The following is a 19,793-nucleotide window of genomic DNA, read 5'->3' as shown; positions in this document are numbered from 1 at the left end:
GTAGTTCTTCAATTGTTACGGCGTCGGTATCTTCGAGTTTCCTCTGCTACGAACAGTTTTGGTGAAAATTGTGGTGATTATTTACAGTGAAAGACTTCGAAAAGTGTTCTTATGTATCCTTGAAGTGACAGCATAAGAAGGGAGAGGTAGGTTAAATATATATTACACAAAATCTTATAAAGAAGAAAAGTTCAATTCTTGTTCGATTCTTTCGTACATTGTAGATTATTCATTTGATACATTTTGTAATCTTCTTTCTTTGACCAATTTTATTCGAAATATTACGTCGTATTACGAATGTTATTAACAAATTATGCGTATAAGCGTAAGTGTATACGCACTTATAGATGGACATAAGTACATAAATGTTAAACGTATGCAAAACGACAAAATAAAAAGAATGGAAAATGATGGAGAATGAGAACGATTTGACCATTTCTCTCTCACAAGAATTCTATGTCTCGGTTTGCTCTGAGGTTTAATAATACATCTCTAGATCGTTAATCATTGCGGTGAAATATAATTTAATACCTCATCGACCGAAAGCCAACCTCTAAAAATGACGAATGGCCGGAAAACACGCGGCAAACGCTCTCGTTCCGCCTGAAACTACTTCTTCCTCGTAGGTACGTGCAATATAAGGTTATATAGCTTATATAACGTTAAATAATAAAGGTTAGGTATTCATGTAGGACTTTTCCGTGGTAGCTTCCCGTTCAAATGCGATAACAATAAACGTATTTTCTTTCATAATTACAACATTGTTTAGATTCGTGTAAATTCGATAAGATCTTAGAAATAATTTCCTCACGTTCACACGCTATTTTATATCGATCTGTGGTTTTCATGTAGATAGATATCCAATTACATCGATAGAAGAGACTGATACGCTTCATAGATAATGCTACATCTATGTTTGTTCCCAACAAAGTCTTCGTATTTCGAAGTTGAATATGATATGCGTATAAGTACAAATAATTTCTTTTGGTGGTTGATTTATTTGTGGTAAATCGATCACATGACTGATGACGACCTATAGTACAGCAAATCTTATTTAACGGGTTATTCAGGTGTATGTCTATTTATCAGTACGCGACACTTTAGAGCTTGATAAACGACCAGTACAACGATCTTGCGGCTACTATAGTTTGACTGACAAACGGTAATAGTACTGCGTTTATATCCTGACATCTTCATATCAATGTTAATAGGTCCACGAGAGCTAGCAAAGTTTGAAGTAAAAAAGAACTAGTTAGGAATCGAATTGTTCACGCGGGGAACGATCGTATATATAGAGGTGTGGTTCGTACCGTCGGTAAAGAGATGTCGGATCATTGGATAATGATGGGATGTACCGTTCCATTCCGTTCGCTGCTCGTAATCCCATCCTCTCTGGCACAACAGTCATCATGTCGTCGTGGTACGGATCACTTAGGGATCATTAGCTTTATGGTGCTTCCGTATGGCCATCCGTGCGTGTGATTTCGATCGAATGCGTTTCACGATGAATTTTGTGACCTTCGAAAGTTTCTAATTCTTTTCACTTTTTTTCTTTTCTTTACTTGGTTTCTGCAGTGTTATCGTGTGGCAAGTGGCAAGTATTTAGATTATTAGAAAATAGGCGGTGCGTACTGATAATGTGTACTGATGCAATTTTAATAAAGTTTGTACGTTCCTGTGGGCAAAGCGGAAATTTGCTTTAGAGAGAAATCACTAATCATCAATCGGATGTCGAAGACCGTTGATTATATCTGCGGGCTTCTCAAGACCAGGATTAATTCGGATGCCACGCGATACCTTTGGATGCATATTATGAGCAAGCGAGTATTCAGCGTGTAACGTCATGCCGTGGATGAATTTCTCGGATATAGTGTTACTGTGTATTTCGTTACCACTACACACCGGATGTGTTACACCGAGCTCAAGAGTCGTATATACAGCGTATCAAGCGGTAACCGGTAGTCGGTGTGTACTACGATGTTTGTCTCTCTCTCTCTCTCTCTCTCTCCCTCCCTCTTTCCCTCTCTCTCTCTCTCTCTTGCTCTCTCTCGCGACATCGTGTATTCTCCTCCCTTATGAAGGACGGCTTCGGCTTCCGGCCCTTCCATTCAGGAATATCATCTTACGCGTTTCCTCGTGATTCACCTAACTCTCGAAACAGGCTGTAATCAAAGGATTACCACGAAGTGTTCCTATGTGAGGCCTCTAACTTGAGTCTTGCTTTAGACTAGATGTGACCACCTGGAGTGTAAACGCTTACGAACATACCCATTCCCTTAAAACTGTGTTCTTAACGCATCTACGTAACTTGTTTCATCTTCTCTCCTTTTGATCTTGTGCTATACGTTGAAACAGATAACTTGTGTATTTTAAATATTTATTGTTTACGTCAATACAACGAAAAACGATTTTTGTAGTATACGTACCGTTTTCAAGTTGCTACAGTTTTCCATTCTAAACGTAAACATTATCGCGAGTACCTTTTAACACAGATTAATTATAACCTTTTTGATATTATAGAAACGGTGATATAACTTATGGAAAATTATTTATTCTACAACTGATTGCGATCAATCATGTTAATTTTAATTCGTTAATCCTTTGTAATGATCATGGTTCGTAATGATTAGTTTGAATATACTTTAACAATGAAATATTTCCGAATAAAACGGTATAACTTGAAAGCAGTATCTAGCACTTTGTGTCATATACGATATATACATACATATATCTACACACGTACCATAAGGTAGCTCATATACGTTATCTCGTTTACGTTGGCAAACTCTTAAATCCGAAAGAGAGAGAAACAGAGTGAGAAAATGAGAGAGCGAAGGAGCAAATATTTGTCCAATTAGGGAAACTTAATAATGTTATTGATTGTCGGTCGGAGAATATATATGTAAAAGAGAAAGAAAAAGAGGGAGGGAGGGAGGGAGGGAGGGAGGGAGAGTGTGTGTGTGAGAGAGAGAGAAAGAGAAAGGGAGAGAGGGGGAGAGAGAGAAAGAGAGGGAAAGATGCGGAAATGAATCAACGTCGTTAACCTAGGAATGCGCTCACGTGGGATTAAGATTTTCACTGACGACTTACAGAGCTTTTCTAATTATATCACGATAATGAGATACGCTTGTTACAAGGCATGCGATATAATTAGCTGCTACGTAAAAGAAAGTTTTATATTTATATTTTTTGCGAAGAACGCAGAGTTTTAAATACGAAAAGAAGAGAAGAAAGAGAAAGAGAAGAAGGTAGGAGGATCGAAAGAAAAAGAAGTTGGCGTATATAACATAGAGATTTCTTCTCCGATATATCGTTAAGCTTCTTCCCATTACTTCGCGGAATATAGACGGTTTGCGTCAAATTCTTCCGTCGTCCATCCCTACGTGACTGACGTTTTAAGCTTTTCCCACGTAATATTATATGTGCCGATATCGAAAATAGAACGGGATGGCATTAAGGCGAACGGAACTCTCGTATCATTTTTCACATCGATATCTCGCGGATAGTTCGACGAGCCTGACGACCACCTCAGCTTTGAAAGGGCTGGAAGTAGGGCCTCTGAAAATTGCAAAGGCAATAGCGGCCAATGCGCGTACGCGTGAAAACACATCCATCATTCGCTAATATTCTTTGGACTTTAGAAAAATATAGAAGGTTTAGAAATTTTTTGATGGTGCGAACGTTCGTTGATGACGATGATTTTCTTACAAATATTTTTCTTTTTCCTTTTTCTTCCTTTTAAAACCTTAAAATAATTTTTAAGTGTCTTTGGTTTCAAGAAACTTGGCGAACCTCTTGTTCATGATCCTCCGTCGAAAGTATTTTTTTTCATTCTCGTAAGAATGTCGATCGAGAAGGGCCCTTAATAAAAACTTTGTTACTTTCTTAATGAGTTTTAAGTTTTTTATAATTAATCGTGCGGAACTTATATTCTATGATCGAGTCAATCCCCGCTAGCGTAATTCATGAATTTAATAAAAACCATCCGTTATCATTAAAGAAAGGAGAGTACACATTGAAACGGTAATTAAATTCAGCAAGTCTCGCCATTAAATCTGGTTAATTTTCTATCTTCATCGTGATTGTTCGACATATGTACGTTATAAAGTAGGAAGAATAAATTAAAAAAAAGAAAAACACTTCCTGCAACGGTTGTATCGTTTGATCGATTAACTTTTAACAAAGTTTTACTTTTTTCAAGGTAAATAAAAAAAGAAAATAAAATAGTTTAACAATAAAAAAACAATAAAAAAAGAAAATAAAATAGTTTCTCGTTGGATGGGCAAGTTCGAGCTTGGTTAGGTTCGTACAGTCGATAATGCTCACAAAGGATAATACGACGATGCAAGAGACGCGTGTGATTTGGCCTCTTTCACGCGTGCGCATTTCTTTCTCTGTTCTTCTCTTTTTCCGCTCCTCTTTTGCTATCTCTCTCTCTCTCTCTCTCTCTCCCTCTCCCTCTCTCTCTCTCTCTTTCTCTACTTTTTCTGTCTCATTGTCGTTGGTTGGAAAAGAATTGCGGGCCACGGGTCAACGAGGGTGGCACCATTTCTATTCATCCCGAAAAATAAAGGCGGATCCGATCGAGGATTCCAATGGCCATGAATATTTTATCTGCATAATATTCCGCGTCTCCACCCTGACCCTCCCACTCTTTCTTCTTCTCTTTATTCCGTTAGTAGTATTGCATAGATGATCCGGGCAAAGTTGCCGCGAGATTCGAAACTCCTATTGTGTTTGAGATACATAATGTGTACGCATTCGTAGAGTTTTGTTTTTCTTCTTTTCCACGAAAGTGAGATCTCCCGATCTCGCTGTCTTTATTCGTCCACAACAAGATTACAGAGAATAAGCTATTCCCATACGTAATCATTTCGATATCGTACAATCATCTTCGAATTTATACAAATATCCTGGCTCAAGCTGAAAAAGAGGAAAAGGCATAGACTAAACGTAAATTGGCTTTCGCAGCGTGTTCGACTAAGAAAGTGAAACGAGTACGATTTTCTTTAGGAACGTCTTTCATTCATATTTGGCCCATCTCCAATGAAAATAACAAGCGTGTGTTATTGGCCGGGGGCATACACCACACGGTTTCCGTCCACAAAGCTCCCCTTGCAACGCGAGTCGATCCTTTCGGCTCCCACGCGCGTGCAGGATAGTACAAAAAACGCACGATAAGGTGACACCGTACTATAAGCTGGTGTGCACTACGAGCGTGTGTGCACGTGCACGTACCGGCGAATGTCTCGAGTGGGTTACATTGGGAGGGAGAGAGGGAGAGAGAGCGTAGCAGCTCGCCGTACTAATAGCGTGCCTCCTTTTGCACGCATAGTGCGTTAGAGTCCGTTAGACTGTTTTGTAACGCGTGCGGCCCCTACGCGCTCGAACCCACGTCTTCTTTTTCGTGTCCTCTAATTCCTCTTTCTCCTCCTTCTCTTGTTTCTCCTTCCTCCTTAGTACCACCTCTTTTTCCTCCTCTTCCTCCATCTCCTCATCTTCTTCTTGTTCTTCGCGGTCTTCGCCACAGACGACGAAACGACATCCTCCTGACTCTTCGTCTTCGTTGTTTTGTCTTAGTTTATTGTTAGAGACGCGTAGATCCATCACGAATGAGAGGGGTCGACCGGCGGATCTTAGTACGACGTCCTTCTACCGTTGGTTTCCGATATATTTCTTCGCCGTTTCGAAACTTCTGAGAGTGTCTTCTCTATCAAGGGATCAGTGATTTTCACGGATAAGTGATAAGAGCACGTGAGTCTTCTGTGAATTACGAGCGAAGGTAATTAAGTAAGAGAAAGTTGTTCAGCGCTTGAGGGATATCTTAATTTGAGTTGCGATCGAAGGAATGCCGAGCTCTACGTAAGACGTGTCGCGTCTAAAAATAGAGAGAAAGAAATGAGTAAGGAACGGACGAACGATGGAAAAGAAAGACAATCGTATTGATCTTTCGAAAAAGCTTTCGGAACGACATGTGCGATCGATTAGTGGTTACCGACCGATTTCAATTTCGTTCGACATCTCTCGCCGTTGCGTTTTATATCGCATACTTTCGACGAATTTTATTTCATGAAATCGATGATAAAAAAGTTGGAGGTGAACGTCGAGAGATCGATCGAGACGAGCGAATATGCAACTCGCCTGCATACAACGATTAAGTCGTTACACGTTAGCACGTTGAGCTTCCTCAACAGTGTCACCGTCGACGACATCGCCGTTTTGCCGAGGGTTATTGTTAGAGAGGCTCGCGTGGACGAATTTGTAGACGAGCTTTGCGAATTTATTAGCTCTGCGCGCGTTGCGTTGCTCCGGGCAACCTCACGCGTGTTTTTCCACAGAGTTGTTTCTCTTCGATCGTTTATTTATTCATTCTCTTTCGTTAGACGTTTAAAAGATTGTCTCGACGTTGTTATTAAGTGTATAATTATCTTTCATCGTATTGAAGATTTAAAAGAGAATGATCATTTCGCCGTTGATTAATGGAATAATAAACCACTCGTAGTTCCATTAAATAACACCGGAGTTTATGTACGTGCCGTGATTTAAAAAATACTTTTGAGGTGGAATCGAAATTTTGCTCATCTGCCACGGGATCGTCGAAAACGTGCCAAATTTCGGTGTCCCACGCGAGCGAAATTGAAAATCAGGGCTCGGCCGAGGGTAAGAGCAACGTTGGGATTTTCTCTGTTATCGCGCGAAAGGGCCATTTCGTTTCTCGTCGGATGACGAGAAAGTGGGTGGGAGGGAGAAAGAGTGGCCTAGTGCCGACCGATATAGGCCAGTTGTATCGAATGCTTGAGATAGAAAGAGAGGGCGATAGAAAGGGAAGAAGAGACGGAGAATAAAAAACGAGAAATTAGGATTTCGAGGATGGGGGAGGAATTGGGAAACACGAAAAACCAATCGCAGGGGTACTCTAGAGAGGCTCTCAGGGAATAGTGGAGAGAAAGAGAGAAGGATGGAGAGAGTGGAAACCGGAAGAACGAACAGCAGGACGACGGGGTATAGGGAGTGGTTGGAAGAGAGTGGCAACGAGGTGGAAAATGGGTGGCACGATGCAACAGTCGTCCTTTGAACAAATACGTTTGTGTCGAAGCGCGTTCGCTGGAAAACGGTTATGCAAAAGATCGGACTAGGACGAGAAGTATGGGTTGGTGTTGGAAAAGAGAACAGCGAAATTCGTACACCCAAATTACGTGTACTCAATGTGTAAATGGTGTTCCATCGATATACAAATAGTTTTTTTCCCTTTCTGTTTCTCCTCTTTCTTCTTCCTCAATTATATTTTTCCTCTATTTCGAGTCTCTCCGAAACTTGTTTTCTCGGAAAAGTTTCGTTGTTCTCTGGAACTTTATCTTACCAAAATTATGGGGAAAAAATTATTAAGGAAATTCTAGACGATCTTGCTTGTAGAAAAAAATTGTTTTGCTCATTTCTCTTCTTCACTAGTTCCTTTTTTTACAAATATTTAAATATACGAACCTGTTAAGATACTTAGTAGATTAGTTTTAAACCTCAAATGTTCGCATTTGTTTCGAGACACTATGTTGTACAATATACGGGAAGAAAATGTCGTAGGAAGAGAACGGAGTACCTTATGTTGTCGTAACAGAGAATGAAGTGAGTCGTGCTTGCATCGCGATATCGTGTCATCCATCGTACTTACTGTTTCTCTTCGCGTGCATTCGCAATTTTATATCGTTGAATGTTGTGCGCGCGCACCAAAAGAAAATCTACTAGGCGATAAATCAATTTCACGTCGAGACTGCAAGTTATGACGTAATAAGTAGCAAGGTGCATACCTACAGAGAGAGAGAGAGAGAGAGAGAGAGAGAGAGAAGAGAGAGAGAGGGGGGAGGGAGGGAGAAATGGAGAGAAGGAACGTAAGCCGTAGTCCATTGGCCGAGCGCTTTCGCATTTCTGAAGTAGAAAGCAACAATAAATTGCATAAACGACATAGCAAGCTTTATGGCTTTGTGCTGTTTTCGAAATTGCAAACGGTCGTCACGGAACTTTTCCCTTTCACCAACGATGTCACGTTTAAATTGATCGACGCTTTAACTCCCCCACTCTTGTTCACCATTTTGCACATTGTATTTGCGATCGACGCTTAAAAAACAAAGATCTATAGTTCTTTAACATTTTTCATTTTAGTTTTTTTTCGTTTGTTCGTCGACGAAGTAAGAATATTTAAGAAATTTGTCAAGCGTGGAATCTGAGTGAAAAAATATTGAAACGACGAGGAAGATTATGCTCGATTAAACGTAATCATTTTCTTCTTGCCTGGTCGCAGGTGCATTTCGAGAAGAAAGAAGGAAATAGAATCGAAAAGAAAGAAACGTCGTACATTCGCGAAATGAACTAGAATCGAGAAATGGAAAAAGGACGGAGAGATAGCGGTGTTCTCTTGAAAATTGGTTCACGGGTTAAGGGCTCGACGAAATCCATAGAGCAAACTGACGACACCTTTCTAGATATCTTAGAGACTGTGAACGTACGCATTTTCAAGACCGTTCTACCTCGAGTTATTCTCCTTGTTCTCGTGCCAGTACATTCTTAAGCTTCTCATCGCACCATTTTCATTTCTATTCTTCGCTCTCTTTCATCTCCAAAACCTTAATTAACTTTGGTGATTATGTATATCCTAGGACAGAAGGGCTTTGCTGGTTTCGTTGCGGGTGCTTCTGTTTTTGTCAGTACCGGTGCTACTGCGTTGAGCGAAAAAAAGTGAAGAGAGTGTGGGAAGTGACTAGAGGACCTAAGAGAGAAAGGGAAAGAGAAAGAGGGGGAGAGAGAGAGAGAGAGAGAAAGACATAGTTAAGATTTGCATCGTGTGCACTCGTCGCAGCTCCGTTCGTACACTTTCGTTATAAATAGCTTGCGAGCGAGGAACTACAAGAAATTTGACAGTTCGTGACGGTCCCTGGCACAGAAACGCGATACTATGTTTGTCCAAAGACGCTCGTATAATGTTATCGTTCGGACAACGTTAATATCAAAATATTTCTTTGATTCAAGTGGCGTCCGTCAAAAAGATATAGATTAATTTTCCTGATTGTTTCGATCCTTATTTCCCCCTTACGATCTTGCAAATAACTGACGCGTTAACTCAAGAGCGTGCACCTGTGCGTTAGGATTTTAATTCGCTTCGAAACATCTCCTTATTCCGAGACAAGATAACCGACGTTCACGCATACCAACGGCTTCTAGAGATTTATGTATCTACTTGGAACGACTTTCACACTGTTAGACGTAGGCACGCACGTTTCAACCCTCTGCTCTTATACCCTTAACGGAACCCTTGAAAATGGTACTCCAGTGGCACACGAAGCAACCCCTCACCGTGTTTCTCTCGCGTCGCAGCTTAACAAGGGGATTAATTAATAATACCTTTCGGGGATAATTTGCGAGTCTCGTCTTGCATCAGCGTCGTCATTGTTTCCGGTTGATGTCTCTTTCTCTCTTCTTCTTCTCCTTCGTTTCCACCGACTCGACCCTTTACGTGACGCGTCAAAAAATCAAGCAAATGTCGCTTTTTACAAACACAAATTCGTGTCTCTTCGAAAAGCTCAGGTCTGAGGAAGAAGACGAAAGGGAAGCATCGTTAAACGGTACCACTTTATAACGGAGAGTTACGCGTTTAAGGGCTTTAATTTGTAGCCCGAGACTTTTATACCTCGAACGCGAGATCTTCGAAAGAGATCTAAAGAGAGAGAGAAAGAGAGTTTCCTTCGCTAGGTTTTTTTTTTCGAACCACGCTAATTGGAGTTAATCCTCGAGATTCTTTTTCTCTTTGCTTTAACGATATTTCGAAGAACTTCTCTTTGAAAGGGCGGCAAAAATTTGAAGAACTCTTTCGAGGTTCGATATTCGTATGATTCGTTTTTCTTTAAAAATCGTCTTTCTTCAATAGCTTCGAATCGATTTCGACGATCGATAATTCAACGCGTAGCGTGTTAGGTATTTCTTTTATCCACTGAATGTAGGTAAGCGAAGGAGGCGCGGTGTGTCAGTGAAAAGACCATCCTTTACGACGGCAATCGCGCGCGAAATGGATTCTATCGTATCACGACGAACATTCTACACGTTCAATTTAACGTTGTGCTCTCGAAGAAATATATACCAGGATAGATAGATAGATAGATAGATAGAGAGAGAGAGAGAGAGAGAGAGAGAGAGAGAGAGAGAGAGAGAGAGAGAGAGAAAAAGAAAGCAAATAATAATTTTCCATGGCTCTTCACTCGACACATCGTTATATTGGCGAAGCGAATAGGAGGATCGATAGCTTTTCGAAATTCCTTCGAGCGCTGAGAAATTAGTAGGTAATTAGTGAATTGCGATTAGATTTTTCGATTAAAACGACTAATAGAACGATCGTCCGAAATTACGTATTTACAGTGAACCGTAACGCAGTCGACTGGATTATTTTGGAGAATGGAGCGAAAATCGAAAATAGATTGGAGTATCTTCGTCGAGAGGAAAACAATGGGGATATTCACAGTGACAATATTATTGTATCTAATTCGTGTGCTGTAGTGTGTTTTTGCACGATTGAAAACATTGAGAGAACACCCAGGATTGTTTACAAGGCAAGGTTGTACCGACCTTTGTAGTAGCTTTGTTGTTTTACAAGGACTGTTCCGCTCAGACGTTCCGCGACCGTTCACGAAGATACATATCAAAGGAGATTCACTGACGACGCTTTTGAAATACGCATAAAGTTAAAAATGTTAACAAATTTTGCGATGAATCGAAAGAACGAGGGAAAGGAAAGGCGAAATTACATTTACGACTGCAACGTCCTCGACGCACGTGCTCCGACGTTATTACACAATTTCGCGTTTCTCGTGCGAGGGTAGAAGAGGAGAAGAAAAAGAAGAGGTAGAGGGTATTACCGTGGGACATTATCGAAGTTCCTTTTAAACGAGTCGTGTGCGTAAACGTGCGTGCGTGTATGTACAAGGCTGGAACGAAAAGTATGCGGCACCGTGCAAGATGAAGGGGCCAAGAATCAGTGGCCTACCGAGTGAGAAAAAGCTGGACTTCTGCCAAAAGGCACGTCAGGAGTGTTGGCGAGTGTTGCTTACGTACTTGAGCTTCTGTGCGTTGCTGCCCGGCACCATTCTTTCAGGTTAGTACGCGAATTTTCCTTTTTCCTTTTTCCTTTTTCCCTTTTTCCTTCTCTTTTTCTTCTTTTCTGTAGTTTTCGTTTACTCTTCAATACGTACGTTCAGAGTTGCCGACCAAACGTCTATGAATCGTCGAAAATATTCCTAATAGAACGATGTGTATTCACGCGTACGTCCTACTTGTACGTAGAAATACGTGTTCCCGTCTCAGATATACAAAATAGAGATAAATTAAACGTATGAACGAGAGTTTAAAAGCAGCGCACTGGCCCGTAACGCAAATTGCGAGTGTTATTAACAATTACCGTGTAATTGTCTGGATTTGTAAAGAGAAATTAAATGCACGTCCGTAGAGAGCGCGTGGACTTCTCTTTCGTTTCTCGACTTCTATATTGCATTAGCTATGACGCGTACACACGTCGTTCCTCTTACGAATCTTCGTCCTGTGTCACGACTTTCGTCCTTGTAGAGCCTGTTTCGTTAAAAACCACAACATCGATGTTACTTTTTTTTTTTTTTCTATTTTTAAGATATTATGCGTAAACGATATTTTCTTACTCACACGTTTCTTATTAAGAACGTTAAGATTTCAAGGAACAGCGAATGTAGAATATATCGATGAGAGGAAAAACCTTGAAGAATGTGGGCCGAATGTGAAGAATGAGGACCGATCGATACACCGTTTTATTTCTGAATGTATTTATTTTCGAAACGGACCACGTGTAGGTATATAAAGCTAAATATCAGTGACCGCGACACCTACACGGCTCTCTTTGTTGCTGTGTTTTTTCGAGGAACGCTCGCTCTTTATGGTACGCACGTGGTGCCATAAAGTTCACATATGCGTCCTTACATATTCCGTGTAGTTTCGGTATTCTCGAATGTATTGAAATGTACGAATGTTCCAGCTAAATCTGTGTCGACGAAAAAATTATCTGACACCGCAATACAACTTTTTATTTAGCGTTCTCCCTTTCTATGACGCACGTGATTCCTTCTTACGAATGTAATAATGAATGATTTCGAAATGGTATAATTTCTATATTTAAATTAGCATTGTAGTGTAATGGATACTGCAAATATATGACAGAATATCATTCGATTATTATTTCCGGTTGAATATCATTTTACGTACTTCCGAAAATACGATTGTGTTTTAATTGGTTTCTTGAACCGAGAGCAGCAGTTGTACTAGTCTGCGAACTAAACATCTGGTTTTAGCGGTGTAAATGTTTACGATTCGGTCGCATTTGCGCGTGGCTGAGGTGGTCTTGTATGAGGTCAGCATTTATTAAAGATTGAGAACGCTTTCGTAACACTCCGATATTCCCCTTTTTGTTTCTTTATTGAAACGTTATCATTAGATTCATTTAAAAGCAGACTAGTTATCTGTGCGATCGCGATTCGCGGATTAAGAGGGAAATATAAACGACTATAATTCTACTTGGCACGAACTCGCGGGCATTCCTTTCAAACGAATAATCGTATCTAAGTGGTCGAAAGAGACCCGATGCAAAGCACGTTTTGCATTCAGAGACGGCCTACGAGATAAAGTACGAAGAACAGACGCGCTGTGTATATGGTGGTGTATTTGAAACTTCGGCCCTGCTTGTAGACTTATTCGTCCGGACAAAAGCAGTGTGTTAAACGGAGCGTGTTTGGACGAAGTCTTAAGATTTATTAGCGTGCGCAGATCGAACGTATGGTTTGAGCCTAAGTCCGAGAGCTCTTTTATTTTATATTCTTTTATGTAAAGCTTCCTTTAGTATGATCAGTTGCGTGTGAAAAGAAAGTGCTTCTTATTGTTAATTAATTATACCAATGATCGTACTCGCAAAGTTTTTCTGGATATTTTTATTAGAGCAGATATATACATGCGAATCAGAAGAAAATACTTCAAAGTCATTTTAGGATACTTTAACGTCGTCGTTGTCGTCACCATTATAATTCCTTGCCAAGAGACAATGCTCGAATCCTAAATGGTCCGACCGAAAACAAAACGGGAACGTAGCTTGTCTTCCGGAAACGCATCACGCGGTCTCTGGCGAGAAGAGGAACGATGAAGAGAAGAAGAGAGAGAGAGAGAGAGAGAAGAGAAGACTGCCCTAGGTGCCAGCAGTTATTTACTCTTAGGACAATTTAGCGTAATTAATTAACCGGAGTTGCTAGGGTAAGCTAATTTATACTCATAGAATGATTCACTACCTTTCTCGAGCGTTCGCGAACAGCTCTTCCCCTACTGTTTTGTACGTCACCTTTTGATATTAGATTTGAATTGGTAAAATCTCGATTTTTTATTTAACGATACGAAAAAAGAAATCGTTTCAAAAATGATTCGTTGGAACTTTTACGATTTATTTTATACGTTACATTAACTCGAAGCAGATGTTCGCTTTTTGTTTTGGAATTTGGCATCTAACAATTTTCGAACTATTAAGTAATGGCAAATTCCACAAACACATCTAGATGTTGCTTGCTTTCCTACTTGCTCGACAAGAAACGTTTCATGGTGAATCAGAACTTCGCCGCGTACATAAATTTATTTACGCATATGCACGCACACCTATTATATATCTAACGTTTGTGTACATACATAGTTCGGACGAAGTACAGACGATAGTTACAATGCATTCGCTAAACTTCTGACGTCGTCAACGACTCGATAGAATTTCGTGCTGTCGTGGTAGACGACTTTGATTTCGCGAATTTGTGTAAATTTAAGATATGTATATGAATTCCCCACTAATTCAGAAGTAATCATCGGAATTCCAAATTTTCCTTAGAGTTTACTTCGTTGTTAATGCGTATGCTTTAATAATAACTCTTTGCTTTAATGATATTTGTGACGTACACAAGAGTGTTTAGCTCCCTTTCGTTAAGGACATTTAGAACATTTTCTCACGTTAAGAGCTTTGTTGATAAATGACTACTTTTTTCTCTCGACACACGATGACACAGCCGTCGTGTATCTGTTTTTCCAGATATGTCTCTCTCTCTCTCTCTCTCTCTCTCTCATTCTCTCGATGCAATAAAATCCTCTCCGTCCTCTTTTTTAATAAGATACTTTAAACGATGTGAGAGATAGTATATAGTTTTTACGCGTTCGATAATAAGTTCTACGAATTTAATGAAACTTGTAATCGTTCTTTTTTTACTACCGATAGATTTAACATTATTTTCGTAAATAATAAAGTTACTGTATATAATGATAAAAATAATTTCCAATGTAGAAATCGTTACTTTAAACCGATCGATTTACTTATGATTAATTCGAAATAAATTTCAGTAACGATAATCGTCGTCAATCATGGGAAGTAATTTCAGTGCAATAACTGTTTCAATAAATGTAACTTTGAATTTAGTAAAATTCGACGAAGGAAAAAGAACACTGCAGCATGCTCGCGTACATATATAGCTATATTCGTAATCGTACGTTGTAATACATTTTTCGTTGATACTAAAGTGGTGGTAGATAGAGAGGAGATAGGACGTAGAGGGAGAATCGTTCAGCTCAAGTGACGTCACAATGGATATTCAAAATTCAACGGGTATTTTCACACTGCATTTTGGAGATTGAAAGCTTTGATATGGTTTTTAAAAAGTAGTGACGCTTTACGATCGGTAAACTTTTCGATTTTTGTTAAGTGAATTCCTATTGAAGTTTCAACAATGGGACATGTATGTATGTCGAAAATCATCTCGGCCTTTTATCTCGACAAACTGCGTTCAGCAACGACTAAACTAGCGGGATATTTTATTTTTATTTTCTACCGAATCTATTACTCAACTAACAATTGTGTTAACGATTAAAAAACGTAATTGAAATTTAAAAAGCAAAGACGAGCAAGAATCTTGGCGTTTCTTTTCAATTTATCTATCTTTTTTACTCGTTCCTCTATCTACGAGGACTATTCATAAGTTTTATCGCGTGATAATTAAATCTGTAATACTCGATCTAAGTACGACTTCGGTATGGCGCTATTTTTGATCGATATAAAAGTTCAATCGGAAAAATCTATTTCGTGGCAAGGTATAAGAGCTCAGAACAAAATATCGGTCGAAATGCCGACAGAGATGAGATTGAACTTTCGACTCGATCCAACGCACTTCCGCTAGAATCGCAAATTACGAACTTCGATGCTGCTATACTCGGCATTTTCAATAAAGCGTGAGAACGTAGAAGAGAAAATTTCTCGGTCTAGTGGGATCGTTTGGTTCATGGTGATATCTTATTTCTTTGTCCATTCTATATAATATATATATATATATATATATATATATATATATATATATATAAGTGCTTGATCCCAGCAAATCTTGTGCATATATGTGTGCATAAAGTTTACTCTGTCAGATTCCATCTATACGCGTTTGATCTTTGGTACTTGTTTGCCAGTCATGCAACATCGAAAAGAATATATAGATATATACTTTACATCTCGTCGAGGTGAACCTTATAAAATCGGAAATAGCTGATATCGAGTCGAATTCTCAGAGCGTATCAAGAAGGAACGATATTTCAGTTTTTCTTCCTTTTCTTGCACCATTTTCGCATTTAGTTTCCTCTCTTTATAGCACTTCCTTTCCTTTCCTTTTCCTTTTTCTTTTTTCCTACGGTGGAACAAACGTTCTCATAACTTCTCGGTAACCATGTGTGGATCGTTCTTCTCTTCTTGGTCGTGGATTCCGTTTTACACGTATGTACATATACGTACACTGCAAGAGCGTTCGTATACAAACACACATGCACGATAAGGAGGGTGTATGCACGGACGCGAGTCAATGCTGCACCGTAGATTTTTACGGGGCCGAAAGAAGTGAGGAGAGAGAAAGAGAGAGAGAGAAAGAGAGAAAGAAACAGAGAAGGAGAGAGATGGTAAAAGAAAGAGAAGAAGAAGGAGGAATTCCTTCGGGTCGAGAAGAGAAACTTCTTCCCTCTACATCTCATCTTTCTCTTCTCCGTTTCCGTTTTGCAACTCCCGTTTCCGCTTTTGTTTCTCGCATTTCTTCCTTTATTCGCCATTTCTCAAAAGTTGGAGAGACCGGCTTTAGTCCAGTTTTATTAGCGCCATCCCCTATTTCGCCCTACCTTTTCTCCTTTTTCCATCCTTTCCTCTAGTACGATCGAGCCTTTAAGAGCGTTCCGCGTCGCCTTTTAACCTAGCATCGTCTCACCATCGTCTTCCGTCCCTTCTTACCGACAAACTCTACGTGAGACACCTGCTTTTTGCGGCAGATTCATGGAGGAAATAGTTCCTTTTCGTTCTTTTTTATTTTTTTTGTTTTTTTTTCGTTCCTTCTTTCTTACAAAATATAAGAGCACCTTTCAGGTGGATTAAAAATATTTTTCTACAAAGTTTGACCATTTTTATATGAGCATTTTTACTACGACAGGTGTGTTATAGACGGCTGGAAAATAATTCTAAGTAAAGTACTCTAGTTTGCTTAGTTCAGTTAACCGAGGCTTATTAAAATCTATCAAATTATAATTTCCGATAGAATATATTCCAATTTAGAATATAGGCAATTAATGTGAGAGATAGAGATAGACGAAGAAAAAAATTCACATACGTGTAGACAAGAGGAACGCACACGTGTCGAACACGCACTATGAGTCGAGAATGCTGCCATTTGTCGAGCGTGAAGAGTATTTCGCGACCGTCTTCTTGGAAATTCCATCCGACTTCCTCCGTCTTCTTGACTTCTAGGAAGGTCTCACGAGTTTCTGGTATTTGTGCGAGCGAGTCAATTTGTGCGAACCTTCCGTGACGTTATTAAACATGACGAATTTCCGTTGTTTTTAATAGTCCAGAAATTTATATAATCGATCAACTGTTAAAATAAATCTATACGTTAAGGACAAAGATTCTTGCGAATACATATGTACGCATAATTGAGAAAAGATACTCGTAACATTATCACGTGTCGGTTAAAAATATTGCTTTTTATCGCTCCATTCTAATTTGAAAATTTATCGCAATAATGATTCTCACGTTAAATGATTAAATTTAAAGATCGAACAAGCTAGTCGACGGTTCGTCTCACAGTGTATCGCGTCGCGGCGGCCTGGCGACTGGTAGCGCGCGACCACAGTTTACGAGCGGGACGTCGAAAATGTATGATACTCTCGGTGGTCCAGCGGAGCCGTAAACTTTCGTTCGTATTGTTTCGTGCGTCAGGAAATGGGGAGAAATTACGCGGCGGTGGTTTAAGGCTGTCGAATCTCGGCGGACTCGGGGAAAATATTGGCGGAACGTGCGTACTACACTTCGAAAGGGTGGTTTCGCGGTTTCCTCGAATGCGGGTTAGTTCGAATAACTCATAAAGATTTTTATTTGACTTTTACGTTCGTGCAAGATACGTACTCGAAGTCACCTAATTCGTTCTTCTTTAATTCTCTTTGAACATAGCGATCGTATAGGTATGTGCGTGTGCACGCGCAAACGAAACTTGGACACGCGTCGTTACTCGTTACCCGAACCGAAATTTATTCTTGCTCCTCCTTCGTCCCATACGTAGGAACCATGGATTTAGATGCCATTCGTCATCCAGCAGTATGGCGCTTTCTCGCGTAGCGCGTGCATCGTGCTCTAAAAGGACGCCACTGAAAGAGAGATAGATAGAGAGAGAGAGAGAGTGAGAGAGAGGAAGAGAGAGGAAGAGAGGATGAGGCGCCAGAGAAATATGTCGACGGAAAGAGAAATGCCGAGATAATACTTTCTCTTTTTTTCTTTCCTTTTCCCTTCGTCGTCTTCTTCTTCTTCTTCTTCTTCTTCTTCTTCTTCTTCCTCTTCTTCTTCTTATTTTTTTTTTTTTAGTACGAGAGGTAAAAACGATATTATCCTTTTCTTTATCTTTTTTCCTTCGTGCTTCCTCTTCTTTTTGTTTTCTTCCTTCCTTTTCAAAAGATACCGAGGAACTTGAGATATTTCTTTTGTTTTGGTTTTTTTGTTTACTTCTTTGGAATAAAAAGAATTTTTAGTAAAGTATGTCGGAAAGACGACGTAACAAAGTTAAGATTTAAAGCACGTAACCCACAAAACGTATACACCTGTATGTAATATACGTATGTGTTTGTACGTAAAGGAAAGGCGATTTGTTAGATGAATTATATTACATACGCGCGAAATATATTTCATTTCCATTCACGATAGCGGTAGCTTTCTGTCGATTAATCTAACGTTATCGGGAGCGTTGCAAGAACTTTCATGGAATTCAGGTTCGTGGTAACGCCAGGCTCAAGGGTGAATTTTAGTCATTTGTATAACGCGATTAGTGGATGCGTATACGGGCGTTATCTGTGCGCCAGGAGACTCTGCGAAGAGTCGGCAGGATTTCTCTCTCTCTCTCTCTCTCTTTCTCTCTCACTCTCATTCTATCTCTATCTCTCTATCTCTCTTTCTCTGTCTGCATTTCTCTCCGTATGCATGTTTGCGAGAACGTTCGCGCGAATTCACGTCGTGGGGGAAGAGGAATAGTCGGATGGGCGTGCGACTACGCGTTGGATGAAGGATGTTGTTTATGCGAAATGGTCGATCCAGTAAATTACGATGTCAGTATATCGTTCTGCGCAGGTTCGTTTGACAATTCAGCGAACGTGCATTCTCACTTGACGTATGAGGATTTACCTGCTTGTATTTGTCGGATATTACCAAATGTTACACGCGTTCGCGAGATTTCCAGTCTCTCTTTCTCTCTCTCTTTCTCTTTTTCTCTCTTTCTCGCTTTTTTTTCTGTATCGTTTTTTCCTCGTTATTTTTAATCGCTAATCGATCGAGTGCGAAAGTGTTAATATGCGTAGAAATATCGTCCGGCGATAAAACCTCTTTCTCACTCTCTTTCTCTCTCTCTCTCTCTCTCCTGCCCTTCTGTTTTCGATTTTACGCTTCATCGATGCAAAACTCGTTTGTAGCTACTCTGAAAATGTAAGCAGAGAAAAAAATGAATATAGGCTGGTGCGTCACTTTCTCAAGTATATTAGCGAAGTCACAGTCTCTCAGGTTTTATTACTAACTTTCCTTTCGAATCAATCCCTGTCAAACACCAATGGTATCGTCGCTCACGCTGATGATGATCGATGATGATGGAGAGACCGCTCGAAGGTATACTAACGAGAGAGCGATCCGAATAGACCGACAGCCATTTGAATGAGACCGGAGTTCGATGACTGCGTTCTAGAAACTCTTAGAGATTATGTAACGCGTATATGATGGGAGGAAGCTTTCGAATTCCCCGGAAATTCTCTTTGCGTTTCCGTTCGAAACTAACGACCGGTGCGCACCTTTTAACCTTCGTTTCTATGATATTAAGACGTTGGAATGTAGAACCGAGGAACCATTTTGTTTCAGAACCTGCTCATATACGTGAAGTGTCCAAAGGAAATTCTCGTCGGAACGTCAACGATGCCACTAACGATTCCGTCGGCACGGATTTGCCCATTTTCGAGCCGACTGCTCCGAATGTTACGGCATTCGTTGGGCAAACGGTGTATCTACCATGTCGAGTGCGAAAATTGGCCGACAAAGTGGTAAGTTTGTTCATCATTTGTTCATTAAAACGATTACTACTTAAAAGAAATATTTATTATGTGATGTTTTCGACTACACGAAATGTAGCTGTCTTCAAATATGTATCGGGAGGTCATTAAAAAAAAAATCATTCGTG

General features: G+C 39.9%; 1 protein-coding gene across 7 annotated transcripts in view; it reads left to right on the top strand.

Moving 5' to 3' along the window:
• Positions 1-5: 5 nt before the first annotated feature.
• LOC127062043 (zwei Ig domain protein zig-8-like) overlaps positions 6-19,793 on the top strand; it is a 53,321-nt gene continuing 33,533 nt past the window's right edge. The window contains exons 1-4 of one of the 7 annotated variants that reach the window (XM_050989642.1): positions 1,951-1,965; positions 10,274-10,322; positions 10,399-11,131; positions 19,478-19,656. In XM_050989642.1, the coding sequence (XP_050845599.1) occupies positions 10,996-11,131; positions 19,478-19,656 (315 nt within the window). In that variant the 5' untranslated portion in view covers positions 1,951-1,965; positions 10,274-10,322; positions 10,399-10,995. Of the gene's footprint in view, positions 147-1,437; positions 1,966-5,157; positions 5,783-9,667; positions 10,323-10,398; positions 11,132-19,477; positions 19,657-19,793 lie in introns of those variants that run through there. The other 6 variants (XM_050989643.1, XM_050989640.1, XM_050989644.1 and 3 more) reach the window with 6 other exon arrangements.

This window comes from Vespula vulgaris, chromosome 2 (assembly GCF_905475345.1).
Source record: "Vespula vulgaris chromosome 2, iyVesVulg1.1, whole genome shotgun sequence".
NCBI lineage: Eukaryota > Metazoa > Arthropoda > Insecta > Hymenoptera > Vespidae > Vespula > Vespula vulgaris.
Note: the sequence above shows the minus strand (reverse complement) of the source record. Positions and strands in the feature narration are given on the sequence as shown.